This window comes from Drosophila sechellia, unplaced genomic scaffold (genome assembly GCF_004382195.2).
Source record: "Drosophila sechellia strain sech25 unplaced genomic scaffold, ASM438219v1 U_206, whole genome shotgun sequence".
In the NCBI taxonomy this organism is placed as follows: domain Eukaryota; kingdom Metazoa; phylum Arthropoda; class Insecta; order Diptera; family Drosophilidae; genus Drosophila; species Drosophila sechellia.
Window position 1 is genome coordinate 161001 of NW_022611146.1, and position 23736 is coordinate 184736.

Sequence of the window (23736 nt, forward strand, 5' to 3'; positions counted from 1 at the left end):
AATTTGAAATCGAGAAAGTGAGTCTGAAAATCCCCGTCTGCCGCCGGCCATGCAATATGCATGGCCATTGAATATTCAATGGCATAGCATCTGGAAATTGATTCGAGCCGATAAGTAATTAAAGACCAGGCCACTGGAGAGCTTAAAGATCGAAGGCATTGAATAATGGAGTCGCGGCTTTCAGTTAAAAAGAAAGTCAAATGTAAATTAAATGGCTGTAGGCTAGGCAATGGCAAAGTAATTAATTACTCTTGGCCTTATTTTAGGTAATCAAAAATGTGGAGGGCCTTCCTCCGCGCTTCTCAAACTCCACACTTAAGGGACGCACATTGCATTAGGTTAATTGGTGTTTAATTAAATGGGGACTTTTTCTACGCGCCTCTAATGCCGCACTAAAGGTGATATATTCGTCATTTTTCTAAAGCCGATAATAGAGGTACCTTTAATCCCTTCAAATGTAAATGTTTTGAATATTACTTGTAAATAATAATAGATACGTCTTGCGCACCTCGCTTTTAATCCTATGCTTTAATTATGCCTATTTTTTTCTTGATTCGCAGGTCTTTGCCCAAATTGAGCAGTCAAGACGAAGAAGGGGGGGCTGGTCATGGCTTTGGTGGCGGACCGCAACACTTTGAACCCATTCCTCACGATCATGATTTCTGCGAAAGAGTCGTTATAAATGTGAGTAAGCCAAGCGAATACTGGATACTCATAACCTAACCCACTTCTATTGCTACTCTGCTCCAGGTAAGCGGATTAAGGTTTGAGACACAACTACGTACGTTAAATCAATTCCCGGACACGCTGCTTGGGGATCCAGCTCGGAGATTACGGTACTTTGACCCGCTTAGAAATGAATATTTTTTTGACCGTAGTCGACCGAGCTTCGATGCGATTTTATACTATTATCAGAGTGGTAAGCATTGGAAGTGGTGCCTTCAAATAGTACCCCCTGCCCGAAAATCTAATGTAACTTTTGTGCAACCCATGGCTAATGTTTCTCTATTTCTCTCTCTATAAATCCTCGTCGTCGCCGAACAACAAACAATGAATACTTGACTTTATTCATACACCGCCACCAACTCACTACCCCACAAACAAATACACACCCATCACGTTCATCCACAGGTGGCCGACTACGGAGACCGGTCAATGTCCCTTTAGACGTATTTAGTGAAGAAATAAAATTTTATGAATTAGGTGATCAAGCAATTAATAAATTCAGGTAAGCCCACGTGTTGCCCACTAGAAATTCCACCATTCCCCTACCAATAAAAGCAAAAAAACAAAATCCCAACCAAAAATAAACTAACAAAATATGAACAAAAAACTAAAGCAAATCAAATATAAACAGGACAACAATTTGGTTCGGTTTATTTCTATATTGGTAGCAAGGCAAATTTTTTATCGAATCAGTGTAATGAGGCATGCAACACGGCAAACAGACCGACACACGCACATTAAACGTAGACAATAGAATAGAATTAGACTTGGCTTAAATACAAACATACCAATATATACCTACATACAAATTGCCTTGGCTGGAAGTGCGGTTTAAAGGGAAAGCCTTTGTACAACACAAATTTGTCAATACAATAATTTGTCAATAAATCGAAGTATTCTAATCGAATATCTTTGGCTTAGGAGTCATCAAATAGTATAATTATATGACCATACATGCAATAGTAAAATTATGTATAATTTAATAAGTAGCTTGTTGGCCGCTTTCCCTGAGAACTTAAGCATCTCCACCGATGGCGAGCTGGAAGCAAATTGTATAAAGCAAAAAGACCCAGATCTAGATGGACTGGACTCTGGACCGAGCTCGATTGCGAAAGTGAATGTTAATCCCTTGACCACCAGCCTAAAATTTTGTTGATACGGCACGGGGGGCAGTGTGGCCGGACCCGTGAAGCGGAAATGGAAAACGGAATGTCAAGCGAGGATAGGACGATCAAGGATCCAGCAGGAAGAAGCCTACTTAATCTATTTCAATTCTTTGCTTATTGCCAATGCCATAAATGAGTCAACGCTTTTATTACGGCTTTATTTCTTAATTTTTACTCAAGCTTAGCTTTCGATTTAAGCATTTTGCCTGCTTCCGATTAGAGTTGCGAACCAATAAACAAATTCTGTGCCTAAAAGATAACAAAAATACTCAACGAACGCCACACTCAAACACACAACCTAACCTCACTCTCACATCATAACTAATACGGTTAAGTGGCTCGTTTGGTACTAACAATAAACCGTATATATATTTTCTACTTGCAGAGAGGATGAAGGCTTTATTAAAGAGGAAGAAAGACCATTACCGGATAATGAGAAGCAGAGAAAAGTCTGGCTGCTCTTCGAGTATCCAGAAAGTTCGCAAGCCGCCAGAGTTGTAGCCATAATTAGTGTATTTGTTATATTGCTATCAATTGTTATATTTTGTCTAGAAACATTACCCGAATTTAAGCATTACAAGGTGCGTACGAATCAAGCCAAACCTCAGGACCTCCAAGGGATACAAATCCATATCTTTCTCTCCTTCTTTTTCTTGTGTTTCTGTGTGGCATACTTTCAGGTGTTCAATACAACAACAAATGGCACAAAAATCGAGGAAGACGAGGTGCCTGACATCACAGATCCTTTCTTCCTTATAGAAACGTTATGTATTATTTGGTTTACATTTGAACTAACTGTCAGGTAGGCAGCTCTCTTCCATGAAAAGTCTATTTATGCATACACCTAGTTATAAGCTAAGCGAACGAAAGAGAAATATTAGTTTGAACTTGAACTCGAATACAATATCTCTCTATCCATCCTCCTTGAAAAAAGCTATGTTTCCAATTGAGTACAAACATTGATTGATTTTCCGTTATCTCCTGTTTTGTCTATAATTTGTTTATATTTTACATACAAATATTATACTTATATTTCTCTGTCTGTTGCTTTGCTTTTGTTTGACACTCATGGTTTAATTCAACTGTTTCAATCTGAAATCTTCTTTATCTCTTACAAATCTCCCTCTCTCTTTCTCTCTCTTGCTCTCGGTTTCTCTATCGCGCTGTCTGTGTGAATCTTTAAACCAAACCAATCGCTGGTCGTTGTATCGATTTTGTGTGTGTTCAGGTTCCTCGCATGTCCGAACAAATTAAATTTCTGCAGGGATGTCATGAATGTTATCGACATAATCGCCATCATTCCGTACTTTATAACACTAGCGACTGTCGTTGCCGAAGAGGAGGATACGTTAAATCTTCCAAAAGCGCCAGTCAGTCCACAGGTATGAGATTTCTGTTTGCCCAATGCCAACTACACCAAAAATATCGATATTAATCACCCACACACGACCACACACACTCACATGCGTATACAGTTGAACCGATTAAAGTAATAAATGTTGCCATCATCATTTATGAGTTGCCTGACATGATAAGGAAGGGGTTGCCTGCCCGCCCCGAAACCCAAAAAAATAGAAACACACCCACAAACACAACTTTCAGTCAAACCTTTTCATTTGTTGCAATGCTCAATTCATTACCAACCAACCAACTTATCCCACACTACCAGATTATCGATAAAAATGTTCATTGTTGTATATTACCGATACTAACACAATCCAACATCCGTTTACTCACCTCTAAATACAAACATACGATCGATCTATGTAAATGAACATCCATCATATATATATATAAACGATAGACACCAGTACATACCAACACACATATATATATGCATACCACCTATTATATATATATATATATATATTTCGATAAAATTTTTAGGACAAGTCATCGAATCAGGCTATGTCCTTGGCAATATTACGAGTGATACGATTAGTTCGAGTATTTCGAATATTTAAGTTATCTAGGCATTCGAAGGGTTTACAAATATTAGGACGAACTCTGAAAGCCTCAATGCGGGAATTAGGTTTACTTATATTTTTCTTATTTATAGGTAAGTTCCATACAGTCAACAAAAAAAAAAAAAACAACATACCACATTTACTTATCGATTTACGAGTTTTATTCAAACAACATCAAAAACAAAAGAGAAATACTGCAAAACGACTGCGACCATCCAGACAGACTTACCCTCGCTACCCTGCCCCTCAAAAGATCTTTTTCCAACTACTTCTCTCTCCTGATACACATACTTACAGTAACTAGATTTAAAAACTACATATACAGCGGAATCGTCCAACGATCGCGAATTAAAACAACCACAAAAGATACATATATATAACTATCTATGCTTACGTCTGCCTCAAGCCAGCACATTTATGTTACCGCTCATCATGAACCTTCAACCCTAAAGCCAAAAATGCGAAAAATATTTCATTGCGCCACAGACAACAACAGCCAAACAAGCCACAAATATACAAAACAACAGATACAGAAAAGTGTTATGCTTTTTATGAACTTATCATTTTCAATTTGATTTGCCTCACGAAACTCGGCGAAAGCCAAAAATGCCAGACCTAAGACTAAGTTATACCGAAAATACGATAGCCCCCAGTACTTGCTTATATCAAGTATCCATATCTAGATATAGTGTATCTGCAGACACGCCTCGCCCCGCCGCCCAAACAACTATACGAAACACCCACATGAATACCCGAAACGATAGAAATTAGACGTAAAACATCAAGCTAATCTAAAGTAAACTAAAGTAACGTAAACTAGTCATACTACCTATATAGTTACAACCATACACACACATACCAAGAACTCTCACACACACGCTAAATAAATAAATAAAATAGAGGGACGCCCTTAGAACGTGTATCCGTATTACCTAGGTGTATAACTTGTATAACTCACCCATTACGTATATCTTACTTATCTAGTGTCGGCTAATCCTAGCGCTAAGTAGGTACGAACTATCAACCAATGGAGCAGCGATACGTTAGCGACCCGATCCACCGGATCTTATATCCCGATCTTACGATCTATCCGCAGATCTGCTAGCAAAGCTCCCTAAGTATCGTTCACTTTGGATACGTTCGTTGAGTTCTCTTCATTTGCGTTTTGTATTACGAATATCAATTTGAATTTGAGTTTGGTTTTTGCTAGCTTTTTGGATAAACAGCAGCAAAGTCTCTCAATGTACTCGAATTTTAGTCTATTACTCCTGATATACTTTGACAAAGTGCGAACGGCAGACCAGGGAGGCGAAATTGATCGAGTCTTTTTAGCATCGAATCGTTTCGGGATTCTCCATAGTGCCGCGTTCAAGTCGTTGGCAATTTTAAGGACCTCAAGCATTTTGTGCGCAGATCTAACTTACTTTCTCAAGTCTTTTTTCTTCTTTATGTGATTTTGGAGCCAAACTTTCTATCTTACTTGATTCATACCTAAAATCCTTTCCTTGTCTTCTGATTTCCCTCATTGTATGTGCCCAAACTGCGTTGAAAATGCCTTAAAATTGGCAAACTTCTTGGCATTGAAATTGTCCAACCAAACGAAATAAATAGCAACTAGAAATGGTGATCGATATATGTTACAACCTTATACATACAGAAAAGATCAAGCGAAATTAAAAACCATCTGTATGAATTGAATTTTATATATTTTGTATTGTTGTTCATGTTCTATCGCATTCAAGTTGTTCGTAAACCGTATTCAGTAACCGTAATCGTAAACGTTATCCGTATTCAATAATCCGTAAACCGTTTTCAGTAATCCGTAAACCGTACTCATCATTAACGTTGTCGTTTCGATGTCCATGTCCACAGATTGTGCCGTGGTTTGAATTTTGCTTTTAGTTCTATAGTTTTTAGCTTCTAGTTCCTAATTTCTAGTTGGTAATTCCTAGCTTATAGTTTGTTGTTGTATCTGTTGACCGATTAACGTATTAACTAATCATAAGTATACCATATGTATAATCTATAGTGTACCATACTTAAACCGACATGAACATGAACACATCTATATCAATATATCGTTAAATAAATATTCTCAACTATCTGCATATCTTAATAAATATATATTCTGTATATATCAGTTACGTTGAGTTCTGTGTCAGTCACGTTTCGTTACGTTATGTTATGTTACGTTATGTTATGATAGATACGTTTTCTTTGGCTTTCCAAATTTCAGACTCCCCAGTGCAGATGTTGATCACTAAATACGATATTTAACTGATATATACGTGTATAGCATACCGATAGACATTCGATGGTTGCTTTCCACTTGTTTCCGTTTCCGATACCGTATCATTTGTCTTGCCGTAGTGTAGCCTTATCATATTTAGCTATACGCATATACATATACATCGATATATTGATATATATGTATGGAATTCCATTGATGACTACTTACCTACTACTGCTACTTATGAACCGTAACGTATGTATATTCTATTGTACAGAGTACTTAGCTAGTTTCATGATTAACTCTAATCAAACCAAAAACCAACGAAGTAATAATATTCTATATAAATAAATAACCTTCTGTATAGCTAGTTTCCACCGATCAAGTAGTCGTACTAACCTAACTAATACACACACTCTCACACACACACTCTCTCTCTCTCTCTGACTCTCTCTCTCTCTCTCTTTCTTTCTCTCACACACCCACACTTGTGAAAGCGCAGAGATGTAGGCAACGATTCCTGATCTCTGCACTTCGTGTACTTCGGTTTTAGCCGAGGAACATTCCAATTTTTGGTTATCGCCTTTGTAATATTTTGCTAACTTTCGTGTGACACCCACACAAGCAAACACACCCACATAGACACTTCTAACTACTAATACATACATGTCTAAAACATTTTTAATTACATACTTATATATATAGTTTTCTTTGTCGTGCACCGAACCCCAAGAGAAAGTGAAGAACCCCAAACATTTACTAACTCATACTCACAGTCTTATGTATATCTTGTAGTTGTTTTAACGAACTAATAAAAAGGGGACCAATCCACCTTGAAATCTGACGGGATTCAGATAAACATACGTATCAGCCCCTGCGACCCGAAAAGATCCAACCCCGACCATCCCCCAACCGATTCCCAAGCAGAAAATACCATTTAATTGCACTGTTATTAACGATTGATCTCTATATTTAAACGATCCGCATTCGGATCGCAATTCAGGCGTGGTCCTGTTCTCGTCGGCGGTTTATTTCGCGGAGGCTGGCAGCGACAGCTCCTTTTTCAAGTCGATACCGGACGGCTTCTGGTGGGCTGTGGTGACCATGACGACGGTGGGATATGGTGATATGAGGTACAGCCCAAGTTTCAGCTCCACACTGGTGTGGTCCCGGCACTAGCAACTCTCGATCCCGCCTTCTATATCTACACTTATCTCTCTCTATCTCTCTGTCTTTCTTAATCTCTGTCTGTCTCTCTTCTTTGTCTGAGTGTTTGTAACTGAGTGTTGTACAGTCTCTCCCATATCTCAACTATATGTCTGTCTAACGCTTTATGTGTGTCATTGATGTTTGTTGCTTTCGTCACTTTTAATGCTAATGTAAATAAGTCGGGCAAAACGGTGGTTCCATTCCCACACGTTCCGCGCTCAGGCTGTGCCCAGTGTACAGATGTGTCCGTCCAAAATACGGTCTGTGTAAAAAAGAACGATGTGAATATAAATATGCCATAAATGTGATGTTGTGGTTCCTTTTGTGGTAATCGCTCGCTTTTATGGACCTTAACCCCGTACTCCTTACCACCAACCCCCCATTGTGTTTTTTGTCTCATTTTTATTTTTATTTCCTTATGTGTTTCTTCTGTGGCATGCTCAATTCTAGGTTTTGCGTCGCCGTCCATTTCCCATTCCCTTTTACGTTTTCATCTGTTTTGCGTTATGTTTGTCCTAAGTATGTACCTACATCCCACACTCCGCATCCCACTAGCCCCGTATAAATAAAATAAAGGAATGGAGTCTAATTTCGTTTTCAAGACATTCGATCTATGGTCCACTATCGCCGTTTGTTCGACCCCCAAAAGTATCACCATATTTCTGGGCCCATAGAAGTAGTGCGAACAACGGGAGGCTCACCAGAAACCGATATCCTACATTGATCCTCCTCTCTGTCCCCCAACCCTTAAGTGTTTTTGAAAAGCGAGCCCCCGAGGTAAGGCCCTCATTTTCTGCTTGGGAATACCGCCGGATTGTGGTCAAGTCGATCGAGAAAACTCACGTGAATATATCAAAACTTTTTTAAGTTAAACCGAAATCTAAAATCTTAACACTGAAACATAAGCAAATGCCGCCGTACCAGGGCTGCGAAATGTATTTTGGAACACGAATACCCAACCATCACATACGTACACCACCTTGACGAGCTTCCGACGCATCCAGACATAAAAGACTTACTTTCAAAAAACACTCTTTGGTTAAATGTTAATTTTGAAAACAAAAAAAAAAAAAAGAAAATCAAAATCAATAAATAAAACCAACAAAAAATCATAAAAGATTATATTACCAATGCAAAGCAATGTTTCTCCCATCAATTTTTTTAGGCGTCGTACTCTTCTCATCGGCGGTTTATTTTGCGGAAGCTGGAAGCGAAAATTCCTTCTTCAAGTCCATACCCGATGCATTTTGGTGGGCGGTCGTTACCATGACCACCGTTGGATATGGTGACATGACGTATGCAAATCTATACAATTCTAACTTTTATGATTACGTTTACGATAACTCCAGTTTTGATTTTACGTTTCGTTTCCGTTATCGTTTCGTTCCCGCCTTGGGAGCGCCTTCTTTCTGGGCGCTCCATTCCTTCTCCGTTCCACCTCTGTATTCTATTCTAATTTTAATTTTTAACTGTTTCGTTACTTGCGTTGTTATGTGTGATTATTGAAAGCCCGCCCAAAAAAAAACGCTAAACCCACTAAAGCTATTTACCGAAATGTATCCAAAACTAACTGTACTTCTTGTTAACCCTTTGAGTTCCGTATCTCCCGATTAATAATATGCAAAACCAAACTTAAACGTTGTTGTCTCTTACTTTTACTCGCTGAGCTGTTTGTTTGTATTCGTATTTGTCTATAACGACTTCTATTCGTATTTGTATTTGTCTTTGTATTTATCTTTGTCTCAACTCTTGTTTTACATTCATTTCCGTTTTGTATCGTTTAACGTTTTTCAATTGGCATCAGTCTTTTTTTCTCGCTCGCACTAGCTCACCCTTCATCTCGCTCTCTAGCGTGTTCTGTTGCCATTACATCCTGATTCAACCATCAGTCTTTTAGCAGTTCTTGTTTTGTTTGTTTTTGCGCCAATCTTAAGTATATCGCTTTTAATTTCCTTATCGCAAATTACCTATGTAACGTTGTGTCGTTGTTTAGTTCACAAAATACCGAAAAAATACCGGAAAAACATCGAAATATACCGAAACAAGTCATCATAAGTTCAACTCGATTTTATTCTCATACCGGTCACTGTAACTTCATAGTACAGTGCCGTCCATAATCGCTATCATCTCACACTAAAACAACAACTATACGCACACACACACACAAGCAAACACTGGGTGATGGAACCACACTGACAAAGCGATAACGATAACTTCATTTGCTGGCCAAACAGTTTATCGAGCTTAACCCCCTAATACCATTACAACGAACACAATAAAGCTGGAGGAAAAAATAAAAGATAAAGGAGAAGAGGACGAGCATGCTGCATGTGCCCGATAAACACACTTACCCACTTACACAACACACACACCCACACCTAGGCTCCCTCATCCCCACACACACAGACACAAAAGTTTAGCTACAGCCGCCAAATGAGCAACAAAGCCCAGCCGCCTGCCAAATCCAATTGCCTATGATACCAAGATACCAGGAACCCCACCGAAAAAAATCCCCCTCCTCATTTTTCCACTTTCCAACTTTCACAGGAGGAAAAAGTTTTCGCCACACCTACACACATGCACCAGGCCCCCCTCCCCCACTCTTAATCCCACGCACACACACTCTAACACCTGAGCCAGTTGCTAGCACTTATGCAATAATTATGTCTGTATATTAGCACACGAACAAGCCGCCTCAGAAACTGCAAACAGAAAAGAAGAGAAAAAAACTGTACTGAAAATACCATATATACCCAAATATACATATAAACGCTTAACACACCCGTTGTTCTAAGTGTTGTGCCTTCTTCTTTCGACTTTCGTACTCTTTGCGCCACTTTGATTTGATTTGAACGTTCTCTGCTAGACTAATGCCTATTCAAGCCCTCCTCTCTCTAAATATTTACTTATATAAGCGTATACCTATTGATATCTATACCTGTATCTGTATCTATATAATGCGTAAATGCCGTATAATTTTGCCAATGCATACCGTATATACGATAAAACAAAAGAACCCAACGCAAAAGAAATTCTAAGAAAAAACGAGAGTTTTACTTTACATTTCTTATATATTTGTATTTTCATTTTATTTATATCGTTCGTTCGTTAACATCGCTCGCTTCCATCCAAACAAACAAATACCAAAAATCAATTTAAAAAAACAACCAACCAACTCCAAAATTCTCAATTCAAATAAAATATGTATCAATTGATAATCAAAACCAAAAAACAAATATCCCCAACAACCAACAACAACAAATAATTGCACCAATTTCTTACCATAAAAATCTTATAACAATAATCAAAATAATCAAAATGCAACCCTAAAACGCCGGGAAAATTTGTATGTGCAAATGATTGCCAATCAAAAATTGCATTGTAATTGTATCGTTTATCGTTGGACACACGATCACGACTATCGATTGAAATCGAATTCGAAATTGAAAAAAATGAATTGAAAAATTTTGAACTATGTGAAACAACCGATTGATTGAATGATTGATTTATTGAATGATTGAACGATTGATTGATTGATGGTACAGACCCGTCGGCGTTTGGGGCAAGATTGTGGGATCACTTTGTGCCATTGCTGGCGTGCTGACCATCGCACTGCCGGTGCCGGTCATCGTCAGCAATTTCAACTACTTCTATCACCGCGAAACGGATCAGGAGGAGATGCAGAGCCAGAACTTTAATCACGTTACTAGTTGTCCATATTTGCCAGGTACATTAGGTAAGTTCAACACTGTGTGTGCACACCCCACTCCGAACCGAAGCCAAGCCCCCGTCTCACAATCTCTATCGCTCTGTGCCACCTGTGATATACATATGTGTTGTGGCCTTGGCTCGAACCCCAACCATCCACCCCACCTTGTACTCGATTCGCATTTACCCAAACAAACCCACCGTCCCATCCCACAAAATTTAAAAAAAATATGAAAAACTCGCAACAAGCCACCAAAATACGAACCCCCACTACCGACAGAACCACCAAAACCCAACCACAAATTCAAGTAGAAGAACAAAAAGTAGAACCCGTCGAATAAAAATAGAAACATTTACGAAGAAAGAAACGATTGTGGATGCCGATGCTGAAGCCGAAGCCAGTGCCGTGTGCCCCAAAAAGTAACCACCGAGAAAGTCAAATCCGAATCCGAAACCCACCATCCATCCTACCGATTGGCACCACCAAGCGGATGGATTCAAGCGGATGGGCACCGGCACTGCTTTCGAGCCAGACACGCTGTCACACAGAGAAAAATATCACCACAAATCGGTCATCGATTTCCACACAGTCACATTTGATCCGAGGCATATCATTGATTATTGAATCTTTATGAAATGGGGATTTCAATGCCCAATCTGTTTTTTCATATACTTAAGTTTAATCAAATCACACAGAAAACAATAACTCCATCAATATTATAATAAAAGAGGTACGATTATTAAATTTGCTATATCCAAAGATCTTATGACTTATCCTGTCCATAGCACCTGTTATAATGACTACAAGCGTTGAATGTTAAAGTTGTAAGTTGTTAACCTTTAGATTGAGCTGGATGCATTATAAATGAGGACGTTTCACTCCCTCATCAATAAACATCCAGAATTTTATCTTTTCACAATGATATGCCACAGATGATTGATATAGCTTAAGGTATTTGCATGATTGAAAAGTCGAGATGACAATATGAAACAGATGTTATGTTTTTTCTCTGTGCACTGCCGAGCACCACCACCCTCCGAGGCACACCTAATTGGCTGGTGGGCTGGTGGGTGGCGTGCTGCAGCGCCGGTGGGTGGCAACCCTGTCGGTGGGGCAGCGGTATACCGCAGTATTGACAGCGGTGCCACAACAACGTGCACGTACTGTGTGTGTTTTGTGTGTAAGCGAGTACTACAGCAAAAAACATTACTGTAACCGATGCATTACAACTGTATGTGTGATCTCCTCTTTCTCTTCTCTCTCTCTTCTTTTTGTTTCTCTCTTTATTCCGTCAATTGTATGGCAATTTGAATATCGAAACGCGACTCCACACAATAATTCCCCAATTAATACCCGATAACCGAAAACCAACCAATTCAAATCGAACTCGAACCCATCCATCCAATAAAAAATCCGCTCCTGCATCCTGGCATTGTGTGAATCCCTCAAATCAAACTCACGTACACACATCATATCTACACACCACGCATAAAACACTCTTGTCTGCCAACGCGTGATATACACTGCGACAAAACACCTAAACAAATGCATACAACCACCAAGTAGGTCAACACATGAAGAAATCATATTGTCTGAGTCCTCATCGGATATGATGGATTTGGACGATGGTATCGAGTCCACGCCGGGATTGACAGAACGCATCCTGGACGCAGTGCGGTGGCTCCATTTTTGGGAGCCCAGCAGCAGCAGCACAACCGGTAGCATCCTCACTGTCGATGTCGATCGACAAACAGCTGCAGCACCCACTGCAGCAGCTGACGCAGACGCAACTGTACAACAGCAGCAACAGCAGCAGCAGCAAAACGGCTTCAAGCAGCAGCAGCAACAGACGCAGCAGCAGCTGCAGCAGCAACAGTCCACAATAAACGCAAGTGCAGCAGCGACGACGAGCGGCAGCAGCAGTAGCGGCCTCACCATGAGGCACAATAATGCCTGGCGTTAGTATCGAGACCGACGTTTGACTACTGGGTAAGTGTTGGAAAACGCCACTCGCTTGCTGCACAGACGCGACCCCCCTACCCTCACTAACCACACCACCACCAACCCGAACAACATCCATCTTTGTCACACTACTATCTATATCTTGCTACGGCACACTCACTTCTCTGACCCAACCCAACACCACCAACTACCAACATCATCGGAACCCGTGCACCCTGACTCGTAGAGCGTACTAGGTTTAAGTGTTGCAAATGCGAAAAGCAATATGCAAAATTCCAAAACGGATCGTTCGCACTGGCAGCCACAGATGCGCCACAGCGGAAACACTTTCTTTTGCTTCAAAGTGAGTGGAAAGAATTGCACGTTGACACAATGTCAAAGCAATATTGTTATGAACTTCTAACAATTTAATAATAGAAATATTTAATTTCATTTGCATATTTAGTCAATCTACTGCGTTTTTAAAGAATCCATTAAAAGGTCCGAATTAATTATCGCGAACAATCTATATATTAACTCCAATTTATTTTTAAACCCATAAACTATTTTCTCTGTGCAGTGCGAACATCCGATCAAATAAATTGAACTGAATTGAATTACGATTTGATTAGAACATAACTTTTTCTCTCTTTTCTCTTCACGTGGGCGCTCCTCTACCTACGCGATACACATGTTTGCTATGTTTACGTATAAACTAATCCTAAACCTAAACCTTTGCCTACGTATCGATCCCATGTATGTATTACCATATGTTTGATCTATATGTATATATGTATGACGAATGAATCAGTGCAAAAGACGTTGCGTGGTATAAATTTGGCCTTGACAGGAGTTACGTTGGATGCAGAAACGACTACAAAAGCTGTTTATATTTAATTTAAGTAGAACAAAACAAAAACAAATTTAATATATTGCTAATTAAATTAAATCTAAATTAAAACTAAATTAATTTAATTAATTATACATTTAATGATAACAACACTTAAACAAAAAAAAAACAATCCAAACCAGAGATAACAAAGGCAAGAATGAACGGTAAGAGAGTACGAATAAATCCAAGTAGTAAGGCATAAACCAAAAGTCCAAGAACTAATAAACATTGACAAATAACACTACAGACAGAAGGGACATTAAAGCGACAGCATAAACATCGAAGAAGTGATCGCAGAATTTAATCAAATTTGCAACAACCGAAGCTGAATAACACCGCGATCAAGCTGCAAGAGCAATGGAAACTGTAAATAATGCAATAAAATCACAAGCTCACAAGCCATTATTTTAGCAAGTATAAAACAGTGGAAAGGCTTTGGAACTCCCAACCAAAGGGTGAAAATGAAGCCAAGCACAGTGAAGCAAGTCCATATTGAGGGATGTCCCTTTGAAAAGCTGAAAGAAAGAGACAGCAAAGCAGATTTACGATCTACACAACACTCAGTCACGAAACAGACACACACACGCATTACTAAAAAGTATAGAAAAACTGCCGTTATATTTAACTGAAAAGTAACAAAGAAGAACCATAAAACAAAACCAACATGTATAATCATCAAGCGAAACGCGAGGCAATATCTGCTTTTTAAATGTGACAGAAAATACTATCGTGTAACTTAGACAGCTAGCCATCTGTAACTGAACTACTGAATAACTGAACTAACCAACTAAGCATATACACACACATACCTATATGTGATAGATGTATTACGTGTGTAACCTTATCAATATCGTTCGTAAACTAATCAAGACCTTTGATTTTTGACTAAAGCTTAAGAGAAATCAGAACCCTCCACCTACTATATATGCCCACCCAGCCACTTCTAACCTCTCTCCACTGAACACATATTAACTAACTGAACCATATCAGCTAAAACTTCTGCTTCGATCCCACGAATTAAAACGAAATAAAAGTACAAATATTCAACTGAATGCAAACGCGAAACAACTAACGTATCGTAAACTATTACGATTGTTTAAAGGATTTCGAAGAAAGGCGAAACGACTGCAATTTAACTACAAGACCGAACGAACATTAATGGAAACATCCAATGGATTGCTCGTATTTCCCAGTCACAGATCCGCTCAATCACAATAAATAATATACAAACCAAGAGATATACTGGCGACAAGAAATACAACAAAACCGAAAACGCTCTTATGATTTTTGTAATGAATGCAAACTATATACGACAAGAAGAAAACCAAAATAATTAACAAATGGTAAAAGTTTAACTAAGTTACGGGGCTCTCCAGCGATGATTTCTTTGACTGAATTGCGGGGGTTGGTCATTTAACCCCATTCCACACAAGAAACCCCTTTCACAGCAAACAAAATACAAGAAATTGTTGACTGAACCATGCGAATTCACTTTTGCATTAAATGTATTATAACAGAGACACTATAGTATGAAGATATATATTTATGTGTGTGAATGTAACTGCATAGATGAATATATGATATCATATATATGGATTCCTATATATAGGAGACCTGTACATAAGAAGGGTTGCTCTTGTCGATGTAAATTGATAGCAACGATGCCAACAAGATACCGATCATATTTGAGTGTAATTTTTAAAAGCTTCGAAAACCGTCCACACAACACACAAACGTACTCACACACACACACCAGACACATATAGATATGGATATGGATGGGGCGATACCAATGTTAGGGGCGAAGAGCTAGGGGTGTTCCAGAGTCCCAAGCAACCAAAAGATCGGAGGAGCAGAGCAGAGCAAGTGCCTTAAGGAACATTGTAAGCTGGCCGATTCGACCCCTTTGTCGACTCAGCCCTAGATTGGGAAAATAGCTCCTTTTTTTTGCACCCTCCCCTGCAACCCTGGCAATTCAGTAGAACCAGCTGAAAAGCGAACAATAATGCAACGTTTCAAGGTGCCACAGTGGAGGACAGATATAAAAGGCGAACAATACGTGGACACGTGTAAATAGTCGCTACCAGAATCCATTGAAATAGGGTATCCCACTGTGGCTGCTAACTGCTGTAAATACTCTCCAAATACAAATACATTTGCAAATGCGATTTTGTACAAAAAAGGAAACAAAACCCAAAAACAATCCTAACGATAACCCAAAAAAAACTAACGATATTAAGTAATAAATAAATAAAATGAATGAAAGAGTATAAAACATTTAAATGTCAGCTATTGTACTGTACGTAGTTTCTCTATATCTGTAAGAAGCAAAGATTTAAGAGATGAATAAGCATTAGAGAGATAACGATAAAGATAAAGGTCAGTCGAAGATGATGAAACTAGCAAAACACCAAGACGAACGAGGATTGAGGAGAGGGAAATGAAGGTAACGAAAAGAAACCGCTACTTAAGATTAGATATTATGTTTTAGATCGATCGGTCGGAGGAAATGATTTAGCTTCATAATACAAGAATACCAGATAGCGGATACGGATAAAGGTTAACGCTAAATTACAACAATGAAATATGAAATGAAAATGAATCAGATAGCGATACAAAGAGCCGAGTGTAAAGTAAGGTTGTTTTTTTCCTAGCCTTAATTAGACAATGAATAAATTTAGCAACATAAGTGTAAATGAGTCTAAGAATTACCGATGTATAGCTGAATTTAGAACTTATTATAATTTTATTATTACAATTATATGTTCATATTTGTCCTACATCTTAAGACTTTGATTTAATCAAAATAAGCCACTATAATTAAACGACAGCAAAAAAAGAAAAACACAAAACAAAACCAAAATAAATGGAGAACAGAAATTGAAAATCGTGTTAATATTTACCTATGAAAGCTTAACAAAAAACATAAATTATAAAATGAAACAAAAAAAAAACAGAAAAAAATTTGGAATAAATGTGTTCAGCAAAAGAAATGTTATTATATGTTTTAAATAAATTACAATTAATTCGAAATGAACAAAAAATTTAATGTAATTAATGAGCTAAGTACAGAGTAAAATTCTAAACAATTTCAAATTGTACATAAACAGCATATACATATACAGATACATTTAGCATGTAGCATATATCTAGACATATGCATATGCTGCATCCGAATTACAAGCTAGCTAACCGCAGACTAAGCGCAGACTAAAATACGAAAACCCCTAAACCTGAACATACCAAAGACACTCACTCGAGCATGAGACACTCGATAAGCAAGATGAACAGTGAGGAGATTAGGAAAACGGAACCTATGCTGATCAATCCGATCCGAACCCACAATAAAGAAGCGATATCGAAGCAAATAAATTGTGAAAGTGTTTTCGAACCGTTTTTTATTTCGCACAGTCACCTGTGCCACCCCCTCCACCACCCTAAGTTTCCCCTTGTAAATAGTATTCGAATTATCCGTCTCATTCCATTCCGATTCGCTCCGTTCCGTTCCATACTTGTATGTACCTATATATTTTCTGGTATTTGTATTTTGGCCTTAGATCGTAGTTAGTCGAGTCGAAATGGAAACGGAATCGAAACCGGAAACCGGAAAACGGAAACCGTATCCTTTCGATTTAGGATCTAGTCTGAAGCAAAACGCTAGTTCTGTATTCTTAGTTTGTATTGTAATTGTATTAGCTGGCGCTCAAAACCCAAATGTAATGAAAAGTTCTAATTGTAAATACATATTTGATTTCGTTTCGTAACGTACGAGTATCTGTGTGAGCTCAACCTAATTTTCGTCTTTGGCATATCAATCACTCCCAGCTGCAGTTCAGTTATCCGATCCGTAATCAGTAATCAGAATCAGTAATGAGTCAATCAGTCGATCAATGCTAACCGATTAGATACACCCACATACATATATACTACATACTACCACATACACACTCTCACGTACATGATTAGGAGCTGAAAGCGCATTTCTTTCGGTTTTCTTATTATTTCATATGCTTGAACTATGCTCTACTCAACTCAACTCTAGTCTAGCCTACTTTAATCCAAAAGGAAATGCATTAAACGAAATCGAGAACATAGGGCGATATATTAGTGAATAGAATCCCAGGAAAACAAGAACAAGAAGATGATTAAGATGATGATGAAGAAGCAAACATATCGTTGTAAAGCAAGAACTAAGTTATGAAAACCACGAATAACTCAAAGAAAAAGTCTAACTTATGATGCATAATTATTTTCGAATATAACACTAACACGCCACAACAAACATTCGACTTCTCCAGTTCAATTTAAACCAAAAACAATCTTTTCAAGTTTTCCATTAAATTTAATTGCAAGCCTAATGAAAAAATCTTAACACGCATACGTAAACAAAAAGGAATATTTATATAAAATAATGAAAACATTTTGATTGTACGGACTATAACGAAACAATACACATTTACCATATGCTATGTATCAAAACATAAACCAACAAATGGAAACAAAAAATAAATAAAATCTTTCAAAATCTACTCAATGCTTCAAGAACAAACAAAAAGAAAGCAAATTTTATTAAGGACAAAGACTGCAAATAGAGATTTAAAAAAAACGTACACTTAAAAAGCAAAAGCAAAAACCAAAACATTGATAAATTAATTAATTGATTTTTTAATTCTAATTTGGCCTTGATTCAACCTACCAGGAAATAAGTTTAGGTTTAGTTAGAAGTTCAAGACACTAACCACACACCACCATACAATACCATACAATACCAACCAAACCGGACCGGACAGAACTGAATCGTATCGAATCGAATCGTATAGAACTTTCAATTGAAAACTCCACCCGAACCGCAGACATTTACGAGTAGTATCAGAAATAGCATAATTTCGGAATAATAATAGTAACAATAATGCAGAACCAATGAACAAGACCCAGTCACAAGCCAGTACATGAAAGCAGATGATAATGATAACATACATACGTACATATAATACAAAACTCGATTCGAACACGAAGAACAGTCGCAATAATCCCCATTGACAAAAATCTAGTATTACGCCCGATAAGATATTACAAAGCTAAAACGAAACCGAAACTCACACACAGAAATTAAACCGAAAGAAACAAAGAACGCATAATGAAAACAAAAGAAACGAAACCAAACAAAAATGGAAATGTTGTTAAGATTAAAATGAAATGTTTTATAATCGTTATTCAATAAAAATAAAAAATAAATAAATTTTTAAGAAATCATTAACCGATAAACAAGAAAGCAATGGCGCAATTCGAATTCATTCGAACAATTCTAGCTGTAATCTACCACCATCTCTACCAATCTGCCATCTATCGATATACCGATACCTAGGCAATAATCCAATCGACTGGTCCCGAAAGCCCCATTTGATCCATTTTAGACTAGCTGGTAGTATTTGCTTTGTGATCTTACTTCTAACTTATTATTTTGTTGGGTAGGCCTATTCGCAAGGGATGGCATTAGATCTAGTTAGTCACTACGTTATTCTTATTCTTATACAGTTATCGTAATTATAAGCCTTGTCTCTAGTAACCTAGATCTAAGTCCAGACCCTTCCCTCCGAAAAGGGGGGCTTGGCACCTCCCCTTTTCTTTCGGACACACAGACAGACCACCCCACACACACACTCGAGTCATATACCATTATATCTACAGTAAATATACTATATATACATACATATATACATATATATATGTATGCCATGCCATGCCAGTAGCACATACCATTGCATACATTTCCCTAGCGTAGTTTAGCTCTTTTGCCCACCTACCCCCACACTCCCCAAAAGAAATGCATACACATACTATCGCCGTGAGCACTTATAATCGCAGATATAGCGATCATCGAGTGATAAAGTAACGAGAGTACACTTAAAAAGAATACCCTTACAACTTACTGAAAATCTTGGAAAGTTGAAGTCCAAACAGGTTAAATCCGGCCCCGGCAGTCAAAGCGATGCTAATCAATCCAGCGAACGGTGAGTTTAAAAACCCTCGAGACCCCTCTCCAAACCCCCGGTTATCCTATATCTATGTCTCCGTTTCGTTAACAATGCCCTTTGATATGAATATATATTTATACTATATAAATTTCTCTCGCTCCCCAAGAAAAAAACTCAGTCTCAGTCGGTTTTCCCATAAATTGTATCTCTCTCTCTCTATATATATATATTTCTGTATTATGTTTTGACTTTGACTAATCGTATTCGTTTTTATTTCAACTTTTTTTCTGCGTATGAATCTTCATTTTGATTTTGCCTATGCCCTCGGATCTGCGCTATATGTCATCTCGATTACGTATAAGCATTGACCATATTATTGATATAATCGTATATGGAATATTTTGTAAAACTTTTGCTTACGTTCTCCCCCTGCGCCGAATGTAAAACTGTAAGAATCGCTTCAGCGCTCAGCCGCCTGCACCTGCTCAGCCGACGCTCCTGCGCTATCCTGCTATACGTAACCGTTATCGTTGCCGTTACCGTTATCGCTATATCATTAACGCTATCGCAACCAGAATGCCAGCAGCAGCAGTAGCAGCAACTGCAGCAGCAGCATCTGTAGCATCTGCAGCATCTGCAGCAACAACATCAGCGTCTTGAAAACAACGAACAACTAGGAAGATCTAACAGCCCTGTCAAAAATGCTGAGGCTGTGCGCTCCTGCTTCTGCTCCTAAGTCCCGTTTCCCTGTGCTTCCGATTCCGGTGCATGTGCAATCAGTTGCTGTATCCAATCGAAATCGAATAACAATCGAAATCGATATTGAGATCGCGACAGTACCAGAATCAGATCGCGTCAAGCGCAATCTGCCAGCAAATTCAAATCCAAGCAAAGCAAATCAAAGCAAACAAAAAGCAAAAGAAAGCAATCCAAATCAAAGCAAACAAAAAACAAATTGCAAAACTTTTGCAAGAAATATACACAAAGGCGCACGCTTAGCACATTTGCATAAAAATACAACTTACTTGCTACCTAAATCTCCACAACCAACATACCCAAAATACAACCAACACACTCTAAACACACAGACACTATCACAAGGAATGCATACACCAACTAAAGAGTTAAATCGAAACTTTTTTGGCTTTTCTACTCACTTTGAACACGTTTTTTCTCTCGCTTTGATTTTGATTTCGTTCCTTGACTCGAGTACTCGAATGAGCATTTTATCAGCAACTACTCTTTGCCTAATTACGATCGCTTAACTATACCTAATCTCTTTGTTACGAACACATCAAAAAGAACACGTCCCAATTAAAAAAGAAGACACACACATCCACTGCTGCACGGCAATTTGACTGTTTGGTCGGGAGAATTGCCGAGCAGATTTGTCCACCCACCCATCAGCCATTCGCCATGATCATCCTAAAAGAGAAATCAAAAATTTTGAGCACACACACGCAGTCATGAACACACACAGACTATCGAAAGAAAACTTATTGAATCATGCACCCAAAAGTACAGTCAGTTCAAAACATACAGTCAGACAGTCTATACAGACGATCCAAACCAGAGGAGATGAGCAAGCTCCGTACGGCGACGATGAAGAAGAATTGGACGAGATGAACCAGACGAAGAAGAAGCGAAAAAAGAAGAAGAACTCGAAGGCCAGTCGCTCCAGCTATGTGTCTCCCTCCCACCTCCGCGCCCCACCGCTGTGTCAGTGTGTGTGTGTGCCGAAGCAGTCGGCGGATGGCTCCTTTTGCTATCCCTCACCGTTAACCGATGCCGATCCCTGAACGAGGATCGGCGAGGATCGGTTCGATTTGCTTTGGTTTTTCCCACACATCTCTATCTATGTATATTCATTTTATGTCAAGTTTAACAGCGACGACGCCAAACGCCGGCACATTTTGTTTATTCCATTTGGCAATAAGTACGCTTCGGTTTTTCGTTAGCCAAATAAACCCGCAATCCACCCATCAATCCATATGTATAAGTACGAATAGTATGCCACCATAATTTCGTCTTCTTGATTTTGAAAATTAATTTACGGTTTCGACTTTGGTTTTGATTTGAGTTCATAGTTACCCACCACCCAGTTGGTTGTTGTAACCGATTTTGGTTACCGCCAACGAATTGCTTTCGATGTTTGCATACAAATACCTATACGAATACCATTAACCAGAACAATAACAATAACAATACCAACCCTATACCTATATATACCAATACCTAGTTGAGCTTATAGTTTTGACTTTTGCTTTCCCCTGAGTTGAGTTATCGCTTCTCCACCTACCTCCCCACCCACGGATACTTACTCGAACGTCTCCAGCCAACCATTTATAAACCCAACCTCGTATCGCTTCGTTTATGTAACCCATATGTATCTGTTGTGACACGTTTTTATTTTTGCGTTTTTTACAAGTTTTTAACACTTTAGTTGGGCCCGGAGCCACGAGCTCCGGACCCCAAATCTAACCCACTATCTAGAATAGTATATCGAATATATCAAAACTTATAACTCATTTCTACTTGTTTGTTTTTTTACCACCTGATTTACATACTGCGTTCTTCTTCTACGTTCTTCTTCATACCAAATACCAAATCAAAAACCAACAAAACACACCAAATTCAATTGACTTTGAAACGAATTTGCATATTTAAACACGGATCGGATCGAACCGAATCGAAACGAATCGATTTAAATATACAAACAATTCGAACTCGAACACACCCAACGACAATGACCATTGACAAACATGAATCGAATCCACAAATATTGCCATTAAAACAAACGAATGCATTCAACAAAAATGCATCCAGGCCCGTCGGCTTCTGGGGCAAAATTGTCGGCTCTTTGTGCGTGATCGCTGGTGTGCTGACAATCGCACTGCCGGTACCGTTATCGTCAGTAATTTCAATTACTTCTATCACCGCGAAACGGATCAGGAGGAGATGCAGAGCCAAAATTTCAACCACGTTACAAGTTGTTCATATTTACCTGGTGCACTAGGTACATACTACTACTACTAGCGGTTAAGAAAATCCCAAAAAAAAAAGAAAAAATTATCCCCTATCCCTGATTCCCGCCCACTCTGTGCAACCGATATAATATCCCCTTGCTAATCGTTGTATCTGATCCACGACTCCGGATATAGGTCAACATTTGAAGAAATCCTCACTCTCCGAATCGTCGTCGGACATAATGGATTTGGATGATGGCATTGATGCAACCACGCCAGGTCTGACTGATCACACAGGCCGCCACATGGTGCCGTTTCTCAGGACACAGCAGTCATTCGAGAAGCAGCAGCTCCAGCTTCAGCTGCAGCTGCAGCAGCAGTCGCAGTCGCCGCATGGCCAGCAGATGACGCAGCAGCAGCAGCTGGGCCAGAACGGCCTAAGGAGCACAAATAGTTTACAGTTAAGGCACAATAACGCGATGGCCGTCAGTATTGAGACCGACGTCTGACTACTAGGTGAGTATTGGTTTGCGTGAGTATAATCAGTGCCCCAACGTTGGGCGCCAAGTACTATAGTCACTTTTAGCTCGGTCCCATGTTGGGCGCCAATAACTTTTGACATTTGAAAATTTTCATAAATTAGTACAACCTTTGCTAAAATATACATACATTGAAATAGAAACCAAAATATAGTCGTTTATACCAGTTAATTCTGTCAATTAATGGATTATTTTTGTCTTGTTTTTATAACTTTTATTATGATAATGCAACTTCTTTCGAATTGTAGCACTAAATCAAAAGTAATAAATATATCAAAGTAACACACGCTTGTCCTTCTATTATATCTGTAATGCAAATATATGTATATAACTAGGCAACATTGCATTTTTCGGTCACACTCTTTATCGTTCTCCTTTGACTCTATTTCGCAGTCAACAAATGGAAAATGGACGAA

At 38.6% G+C, this 23736-nt stretch overlaps 1 protein-coding gene across 1 annotated transcript; it reads left to right on the forward strand.

The window, feature by feature from the left end:
- The first annotated feature begins 519 nt into the window (after positions 1-519).
- LOC116802684 (potassium voltage-gated channel protein Shaker-like) lies at positions 520-23310 on the forward strand. The gene is made up of 10 exons (XM_032727049.1): positions 520-684; positions 751-919; positions 1132-1228; positions 2278-2473; positions 2573-2694; positions 3121-3274; positions 3780-3951; positions 8464-8593; positions 10844-11034; positions 22977-23310. The coding sequence occupies exons 1-10, from the start codon at positions 535-537 to the stop codon at positions 23288-23290; spliced, it is 1695 nt and encodes a 564-aa protein (XP_032582940.1). The 5' UTR covers positions 520-534; the 3' UTR covers positions 23291-23310.
- The last annotated feature ends 426 nt before the right edge of the window (positions 23311-23736 follow it).